General features: G+C 33.0%; 1 protein-coding gene across 1 annotated transcript; it reads left to right on the forward strand.

Annotated features, from left to right (window-relative positions):
• The first annotated feature begins 1328 nt into the window (after positions 1-1328).
• On the forward strand, positions 1329-10112 carry HELRODRAFT_186209 (hypothetical protein). Its single transcript, XM_009032807.1, has 15 exons — positions 1329-1397; positions 1712-1810; positions 2438-2486; positions 2649-2750; positions 3140-3214; positions 4994-5200; positions 7054-7141; positions 7345-7447; positions 7848-7944; positions 8112-8202; positions 8477-8572; positions 8680-8968; positions 9094-9237; positions 9338-9421; positions 9610-10112. The coding sequence occupies exons 2-15, from the start codon at positions 1713-1715 to the stop codon at positions 9629-9631; spliced, it is 1545 nt and encodes a 514-aa protein (XP_009031055.1). The 5' UTR covers positions 1329-1397; position 1712; the 3' UTR covers positions 9632-10112.
• The last annotated feature ends 301 nt before the right edge of the window (positions 10113-10413 follow it).

Raw genomic sequence — 10413 nt, forward strand, 5'->3', positions numbered from 1 at the left:
AGATAATGACGCTTGTTATGTTAAATACGTCTTGGTATTCTCATACCTATGTTTGTATATTTTTGTATACTTTTGTACATACACACACACGCACACACACGCAGGCACACATACACAGGCACACGTACACACGCATATGTATATCTTATGTAACAACACATAACTATGTATGTATTTTACTTGGTGATTTATTTGTATAATATTTGTATTTATACAATAATTAATGTTTGTATCTGCATTCGAAACATCTTTAGTGTATTGTTAGTATTTACACACAAATACAAAAATTTTTTTCTACTTATGTTGCATCTATTTATTGATCTGTATTAAAAACATTTTATGTATATTTGTATATATCAGTTTGTATATAGTTTTGTATATAGGTTTGTACGTATACTTCTATGTATTTTGTAACCATATGTTTGCATCTACCGTTGTACATTTGTATGTTTTTTTTAATGTATGATCGTGTATCTGTTTTGTTATATGTTTGTATCATATACTTTGTATACATGTTTGTATATTTATTGAAAAATAAAAAAGCAAAGTTAAGGTCCAATAAAATGTAGCCTTACTTTTTTCATAATTAGTACTAACACTCATTTAAATGTACGCATATATATATATATATATATATATATATATATATATATATATATATATATATTTATATATATCTCAATTTATATGTTAATTTTAATAATTCAGGTTATAATACCCCCAAGGTAAAAAGCGGAGAACTAAAATTTCACCTAACATTTCTGCAAGCTAATGACACAAACATTGCCATTAAAATGGTCTATTAAGTCAAATTCCTACAAGGACATACAGATAGGAGGTATTGAAGATTAATGAATACCCTAATCCTATACATATTTAAATATATTATATATACATACATATACACACACACACACACACATATATATATATATATATATATATATATATATATATATATATATGCATATTTTCATGATTATATAACATTCATCACACATATACACAGTATATAAGTATGTTTAGTATATAAGTACATATATACAGAATACACGTGTTTGTCTTGGTATTTAAGCTAACATTCATCAGATTCCTACATTTAAAGAATGCCTCGAAGCAATTATAATGAGATGAGGTTTTTCTAGTTTTTTTTTATCAAAAATTTGGTGATAAATGAAATGAAACGTTGAGATTTGAGTGTCTTAAATGAGATTTTTGATGTTTCATTTGCGTTTTTTGTTGATGTTTGATCAAGTAAATTTATTCTGTGTTTTCGCAGTTACCTTTATTTGTTATTTTATCTTTGTTAAAAAAATTCCCATTTAAACGTGCTGTTAATATCGCCCGCTCGTTGTTTCTGCAGAAATATTTTGTAATTGTTTTTTTCCAGTTTTAAAGTAATATTTTTTTTTATTTTGAAATTTGTTTGCATTTTTTAATTTTTATTTTAAAATTTTTTTGAAAGTTTATTGGCCTAAATCGTTTTATGATGTGATCTAGGTTAAATTTTTTGTCACATATCACACAATACAATGGAATAGATAGAAGCAGCATGGCGAATTCTTTTGTTCATTTTTTGCTTTTCTAAATATTATTTCAGAAATAATCATTTATAACATTTTGAGGAGTTAATGTCTCGATAAGATTCGATTTCATATTTTACAATTTTTATTTTAAAAAATTTTTTGTGATTTTTTATTCAAATGTACAGCATGGCTGACTTTTTAATCGCTGGCGGAGCTGCTTATACACCAGATGACGGATTGTCCGGAACTCAACTTTTCAATTCTGGCGAGGGACTTACATATAAGTAACCTGGTTTTTTTTAAGAAAATATTTAAAATATTTTCTTCTTAGAAATTTTATTTTTCAACTTTTTTTTGTCTAAAAAACTTTATTTTAGATGAAAAAACATTAAATATGATATTTATTTGTTCTCTATTTTGGATGGTTGGTCCCTATTTAAGTATTTAGCTTCTACAATTACCCCTATAGAACTATAGATGATTTGTCCTATATTTGGTTAGTTATACAACTACTTTGTAAAGATGATGGGTTAGTTAATTGATTGTTTGATCGTTTAATGGCGTTTTAGCACCGTTATCCACCGAAGATCAAAGATTACTGATTCTCAATTCAGTAGCCCTCAAAGATGATTGGTCTTCAGTTTACTAGCCCCAAAAGATGATTGGTCTTCAGTTATTTAAGTAGAAGGATTATTTCCCAACCATCCAAATAAATATAGACTAAAATGTCTTCAGTTAAGATTTTTTATTGCCAGTCAAACATAATAAATCTTTTTAATAAAAATACTCTAAAATAATTATTTATTTGCAAAATCTTAGGTATAATTTTATTTAAAAGTAATAAATTGCTAATTATAATTAAATATTTGAATATAGAAATTATATATAGAAAAAAAATTTTTTTTTCCTAGTGACTTCCTACTGCTACCAGGCTTCATTGACTTTCAAGCAAAAGATGTGGTAAGTTAAGTGCTACATAAATCATAATATAATAATAATAATAATATACACCATTTATAATTAGTGTTTGTTTGGTGTTAGGGCACTGACCAAATACGATATAATTATTATTTGTAATTATTATTTGTAATTATTATTTATAATAATTATTTATAATTATAGTGTCTGATGTCTGCACTGACCAAAAAAATTATGATAAAGACACCTCTGATATCATCGCCAATGGACACAGTTACGGAGAGTCAGATGGCAATCGCTATGGCTGTGAGTTGGGCGTTTTCCATGTCGTCTATTTTGGATAATAATCTTTATTTATGATTTTGGTTATGGTTTTATGATTTTGTTTATTTTAAATAATTGTTTGTGATTTTTGTTTGTGTTTTTTTTTATTTTAGATGATAGTTTATGCTTTTTTATTGATTTCAAATCAATCATTCATTCATATATTCATTCATTGGGTTAATTAATTGGTTCATCAACCATTTAACAAATGAACATTTATTTACATAAATCGATTAATCATTCATTTAGTCGTTCAACTAATCAGTCATTCATTCAGTCAGTTAATCATTCAGCATTCAATCAATCAATTATTCCATCAATCCCCCATTCATTCATTCAACTGAACAATCAATCCATCCATCAATCAACAGCTGTGTGGAGGTGTCGGTGTCATTCATCACAACTGCACACCTGAGTTCCAAGCTAATGAAGTTAAAAAAGTCAAAGTGAGTCATCGTCAATATTCTAATGTTCATCACTATCATCATCGCCATCTTCATCATCGTCGTCACAATCACTATCACAATCACCATCATCACAACAACGCCACACGCCCACCACCGCCAACAACAACGGTGACGTCATCAACAAACCACATAGAAATACGAACAAGGATTCATAGTGGACCCCTTAGTTATGTCCCAACTCGATCCCGTCTTTATGGTTATTGACGCCAAACGAAAATACGGATTTTCCGGAATTCCTATCACGGAAACTGGAAAGATGGGCGGTCGACTGATAGGATTAGTGACGCAAAGAGATGTCGATTTTTTGAGTAAAGAGGAAAGAGATTTGCCAATTTGTGAGGTCGGTGTCGTAGCTTCTTTTCCTTCTTCCCACATTTTACCTAATTTCCGGATTATTTTATTCGCGCTTGTTTTTTCTGTCTATGCACCTGTACTCTATGCATAGATATCAAAGTGAGGAGAGCCAATTTTTTCTCTGACGTTTGGGGTCTGAAAATGTACTGCAAACGTAAATGAAAAAAATTGTTAAAAACCAAATTTTATTTAAATAAATAATCTTTTTACATATCTGGGGTTTGAAAATTGCGCTTAATTAGTGTGTACTCGTAAGCATAGGTATGAAAGTATGGAACGTCATTTCTATACGTCTAATTAATTTTTGTTACTTGTTATTTTTGTTTTTCTCATTACTATTATTCACTTTTTTTTCATTTTTAACTTGGTTCTTTTTCAATTCTTTGTTCTTATTATGTTTTTTACTTGGTTCTTCTTATATTTTTTGTTTTTTTTTTATATTTTTTTTTTATTAAAATGCGTTCATTTTCACCTGGATTTCATCGGGTTGAAAAATTTTTGCTGAGTTGAGATATTTTTTTCCTCTTCATCATTTTTTTCCTCTTTTTTCCTTTTTTCCGTTGTTTAATGAGTTGAAATGATGATTTGTTGCCATTAAGTTGTTATATTTCAGTCATTTCATCACCACCATCACCACCATCATCACCATCGCTGTCGTGATTACTTTATTTCAATTTCTTATTATCTGATTTGGTCTGTTATTATTTTTTTTATTTATTTTTAATTTATTTTTATTTTGTATCAGTATATTTATATATATGTGTGTGTGTTTGTGTGTACGAATGTATGTATATCTATGCGTGTGTGTGTGTGTTTGCGTGCGTATGTGTATGCGCGCCTATGTATCATGCCTATATCAGTATTGGAGCGATCCATTTGATACCACTATGAGGTGATTGATTGAAAGAAAAAGAAACAGTAAAGAAGGACAGCAAGAGGACAAGAAGAAAAATTATTATTGTAGTGGATGTATCTCAATGATGGCGCTTCAAGGAAATGTTTATCATGGTACAGTATCTCTCCGAGTTTATCACCACCATCCCCTTTCTTCTCATCAATATCTCCAAGTTATATCCTCTCGCCATCATCCTCTTCATCAATATCTCCAAATGAATAGACATCGTCGTCATCATCATCACCATCTTCGAATTCATTCACAGCTTCGTCGTATTCATCATTGCCCAACTGCCCAAAGAACTGTAATTTTCAATTTTCAATCTTCGACATCATTACCAGCATCATCACCAGAGCATATAAATATGAACTTCATTAACAACTCAATAGAAACAAAGACACCACATCACGTCACTCCATAGAAACATAAACGCACCATAGAAATATAATCACCATACAGCATGACGCCATAGCATAGATGAAAAAACAATCACCACCACAACACCATAGAAATATAAACAAGGCTTCATCCTAGATCCGGTCATTCTCTCGCCAACGCATCGAGTCAGTGACATCATCGACGCAAAATCTAAATTTGGATTCTCTGGGATTCCCATAACGACGGACGGTCTGATTGGCGGGAAGTTAATGGGCCTGGTCACTCAAAGAGATGTGGATTTTTTGTCCGCGGAGCAACATCATATGATGTTGAAGGAGGTGATGATGATGATGATCATTTTGTGGTGGTGGTGGTTTTTGTGGTGACGCTGATGATGATGATGATATTGGGGTGGTTGTTGTGATGGTGATGATTTTGTGGTGATTTGGATGACGATGGGTGATGATTCATTTTTTACCGATTCATTTATTCATTTTTTTTGTTCATTCATTAATCTGTTCATTTGTTCATTCTGCTTGCTACACCTTTAAATTTAATTAACCTTTCATTTCATTTCTTGCCTGTCCTTTGTGCTTCAAATTTTCATTTAAGGATATTCAAAAATTTAATTCTCTCTCTCCCCCTCTCTCTCTCTTTCTCTCTCACTCTCTTTCTCTCGTTAGGAGTCTTTCAATCACTTTTTAAGTCCTTTTTTATTAATTGTAACCCGACGCTCCTTATGTCTTAGATGATATAATTGCTAATACTTTGTTTGCCTGTGTGTGTACGTGTGTGTGTGTGTGTGTATGTCTGTGTGTGTACGTGTGTGTGTTTGTGTATGTGTGTTTGTGTATCGGTAGAATTGCGGCTCAATTTTTATTACCCTAGTTTTTTATCCATTTATTTTCACTTTTCTATCGAAGTCTAATTTTAATAACGTGATTTATTTCATTGTTTTTTTGTCTTTGTGTTGTAAGTTTCTTTGTTCATCAGTTCATTTGTCTATTAGTTCGTTTTTAATTCATTCTTTCTGTTAATTTATTCACTCACTCTTTTGTTTGTTACAATGTTCGCTTTTTGTTTGATTGATTCATTGACCCGTTCATTCACTTTTGTTCATTTGTTTTTCACTCTTTTTTTTCATTTTTCTGCCAGTTCATTCTTTCGCTCATTTATTCAATTTATTCATTCATTCATTCATTCATTCATTCATTCATTCATTCATTCATTCATAAATTGTATAAAATTTGTATAAAATTTGTTTCATTCATTCATTCATTCATTCATTCATAAATTGTATAAAATTTATCATTTTCAGATTCATTGTTGAATTTTATTTCACTCTGAGTTCAGTCTTGTTATTGTGTCATTTATATAGTTTATTTGTTAATCCACTCATTCATTCTGTTTCATTCGTTCATTCATTCATTCTTCATTTCTTTCTTTTGTTCACCTGTTCACTAACTTATTCATGCTGTAATGTATTTTCATTCTTACTTCTTAATATATCTGTTTATCTCTCTCCATCTGCCAATCTATTTATCTATCTGCTATTTTCCTCTCTCTCTCTCTCTCTCTCCTCTCTCTCAAGTTTAAGTTTTTAAACTAAAATATAAACAACATTAAGAAATCAATTAAGTTTAGTTTAATGTAGCTTGTTTAACAATGTTTTTTTTTCTTTATTTCTTGGTTTCAATATTTTAAAAATGGTTTATTAATCTTTGTTTCTTTAATTTACATCATTAAAAGTGAAAAAGATCCTAAAATTTGATTCTACAAAAAATTTTCTCGAAGATTTTATTTACAATTTTTCTTTTTTTATTCGTTGATTGGCTTCCTCCTCACTTTTGATTTTCCATTTTGTTTCATTTATATTTAATTGAAATTAATTTAATTTATAATTCAATTAACTCGTATATTGTCATTACGGTGTGGCCGGCAGTGATTGCGGCGCCTGGCCCTGCTGTGGCTGCTGCTGCTTTCCCTGCTGCTTCTGCTGCTGCAGAAGTGACTGTGTTCGACTGCAAATAGCCCTACCTATCACTTAGTGATAAGTTTCAAGTGGACTCACAGCGGCGCGATTTGTTGGTTTTTGTGTTTCAATTTTTTCAAATTGGATCGGGTTCAGTTTGCGTTTGAATCGTTGAGTCGTACGTTTAAATATAATGATATTTTTTGGTCGTTTGGCAAGGTGATGACGAAGTTGGAGGACCTGATCGTGGCTCCTCATGGCGTCACGCTGAAGGAGGCTAACCATATTCTGCAGAAGAGCAAAAAAGGTGATTCTCGTGATTGAGAGTGGTCTTCTTCACTCGTTCATTCAATTCTTCCTTCTTTCTCCCACTTATTTATCCATTCACTGTTTCATACCATCTTTCTCTATCTTTCTTTCATTCATTCATTTCATTCTTCTTTCTCTTTCTTTTTCAGTAACTCATTCATCCATTTCTTTATAACTTTTCGCATTCAATCCATCTGTCAGGAAAGCTACCTATAGTAAACGAGCAAGGCGAATTAGTAGCCATAATAGCCAGGACTGATCTGAAGAAGAATCGAGAATTCCCATTGGCATCCAAAGACGAGACGTTGGTGATGACGGTGATGAAGCTGGTGACGATGATGAAGCTGGTGACGATGATGAAGCTGGTGACGATGATGAAGCTGGTGACGATGATGAAGCTGATGAATATGATGATGATGATGAATATGATGATGATGATGGTAATGGTGGTGATTAGAATGGATTTAGTGATGATGATGATAAGGCTTTTGACGACTCATAGACGATTAGTATTAATAGCACCCACATCAATCACTCTTATCATTTTACCTCCATCACCATTATCAGTGCAACGTCTTCATCATAAAAATTAATCACCACCATCATCATCGTCGTCGTCATCACCACTCCACCGACATCATCATCACCACTCCACCGACATCATCATCACCACTCCACCGACATCATCATCACCATTACACCAGGAAACAGTTGGTTGTAGGGGCTGCCATAGGCACGCACGATGAAGATGTACAGAGATTGGATCTGCTGGTCCAGGCTGGAGTCGATTTCGTCGTCTTGGTAATTACGGTGTTTTGGCTCTTGTTATTATTATTATTATTGTTGTTGTTGTTGTTTTTATTTTTGCTCTGTCGTAAAAACAACAATAATAATGATAATAATAATGTTAATAATAGTAATAATAATATTAATGATGATAATAATAATGACAATAATAATAATCGCAGGACTCGTCACAGGGCAACTCGATCTACCAGATAAAATTGATAAAATACATCAAAGAAAAATACCCCAACCTTCAAGTCATCGGCGGGAACGGTCAGTACCTAATTATCATAATTTATTCATGTATTGGGGCCTAGTCTCTATACTCTAGGTGTCTTAGGACCTAATTATCATAATAACTGCATGTATGGGGATCTAGTTATCACAACCAATGCCTTTTAAGGAATTTTAATATCATGATCTTATACTAATTTGCATAATTTATTCGTAGGTAGTGCACATTATGATGTAGATATCGTAATCAATACATATATTAGCAAGACCTAATTATAATAATTCCACACTAGTTTGCATAATTTATTCTTAGTGGTGACAGCGGCCCAGGCTAAGAATCTGATCGACGCTGGTGTCGATGCTCTGAGGGTCGGAATGGGTAGTGGGTCCATCTGCATCACTCAAGAAGGTGAGAATGGTCGTGACGATGGTTGTGATGGTCTGAATGATGATGATGATCGTAACAGTGGTGATGATGATTGTGACGATGAGGATGTTGACGCGACCACACAACAGTGATGGCGGTCGGCCGCCCTCAAGGAACAGCCGTCTACAAAGTCGCCGAGTACGCGCGAAGATTCGGCGTGCCCATCATCGCAGACGGGGGCATAGAGAACGTGGGCCACATCGTAAAAGCCCTTGCCCTGGGTGCAAGTACCGTCATGATGGGCTCGCTCCTTGCCGGCACGACAGAGGCGCCTGGAGAATATTACTTTGCTGACGGAGTTCGCCTGAAAAAATACCGTGGGATGGGATCGCTGGATGCCATGGAGCAGCATAAAGCTAGCCAGTCTAGATATTTTAGGTAGGCTGTTTGGTGGTGTGTCTGTGTGAGCGTCTGTGTTTGTTTGTGTGCGTGTGCGTGTGTGTGTGTGTGTGGCAGTTCTGCCGACAGCGAAAGCATCACAAACGTCCAAAACAAAACTGCAGCGACTCAGATAAAGTGAAAGTGGCTCAGGGAGTCTCAGGAGCTGTGGTTGACAAAGGATCCATCCATAAATTCCTTCCCTACCTCATATCCGGGGTTCAACACGGATGCCAGGATCTCGGAGCCAAGAGTCTGTCCTGTCTTAGGCGAGTTTGTGGATGTGTGTGCGTGTGTGCGCGTGTTCGTCATCTCCATCATCATCACCCACATCATCATCGCCAAAAACAATTACGTCATCGTCATCAGGTCCATGATGTATCAGGGTGAATTGAAGTTTGAAAAGCGAACGACGTCATCACAAATTGAAGGAGGAGTCCATGGATTACACTCGTACGTTTGATTGATTGGTTGATTGATTGGTTGGTTGACTGATTGATAAAGAGTTGTTTGATTGGTCGGTCGGTTGATTGATTGATTGGTTGACTGATTGATAAAGAGTCGATACCTCTGAATTTTAGAAGATTCTAATGAACTTTTAACTTTTTTAACCTTTATCGGTATGTTTGATTTTTTTACAGGTATGAAAAGAGACTATACTAAAGAATCAAACTGCAAAAAAAAACAAGAAAGAGAGAAAGAGAAGAGAGAGAGAGAGAGAGGGAGAGAGAGAGATAGAGAAGAGAGAGAAAGAAGAAAAGAAGAAAGAAAGAATGTTCTTTACTAACCGATCATTCAATCAATCGATTATTTAATTTATATAATTTATATATACTTTTAATATTTTTAGGTCACAATTGAATAGCTAATTTTATTTCATCATGTTTCAGTCAAATATGGTTTTTAGCTAATTTTTGGTTATTATTGTTGTTAAATGTGGTTAATTATTATTGTTACTGTGGTTTATTATTATTACTGTGGTTTATTATTATTATTATCATTCCATGTTTCAAGAAAGTAATAAAATGGATGTACAGAGTGACAAAAACAGAAATTTTATTTATTTATCTTGCTAAAAAAATGAATTAATGAAATAAATATGACATGAAATTATGAATTGATAAAATTATTATTTCATAATAAAGCTTATTTATTTCAAAAATGAACGAGCAAATACGAATACCTATTTCAAATGGGTAAAAGAAATCATTCATGTAAAGTCAGTTAAGCTTTGTTTCTCAAGCCAGAAACACTTAAAAGCATATACTTAAAATACTTTCGATGCAGATTCTATTTCTAGCTTAAGAATTGCTGGTGGTTTACGCGTTTACTTTGTATTTTCAACATATTTTGAGTATATAATTGATATTTATGACATAACTTCAGTTTTTTTTTCGAGATATAAGGGGTATTTTAGGAGTGTTTTCATGAATTTTTGGGCACGA

This window comes from Helobdella robusta (assembly GCF_000326865.2).
Source record: "Helobdella robusta unplaced genomic scaffold HELROscaffold_88, whole genome shotgun sequence".
Taxonomy (NCBI): domain Eukaryota; kingdom Metazoa; phylum Annelida; class Clitellata; order Rhynchobdellida; family Glossiphoniidae; genus Helobdella; species Helobdella robusta.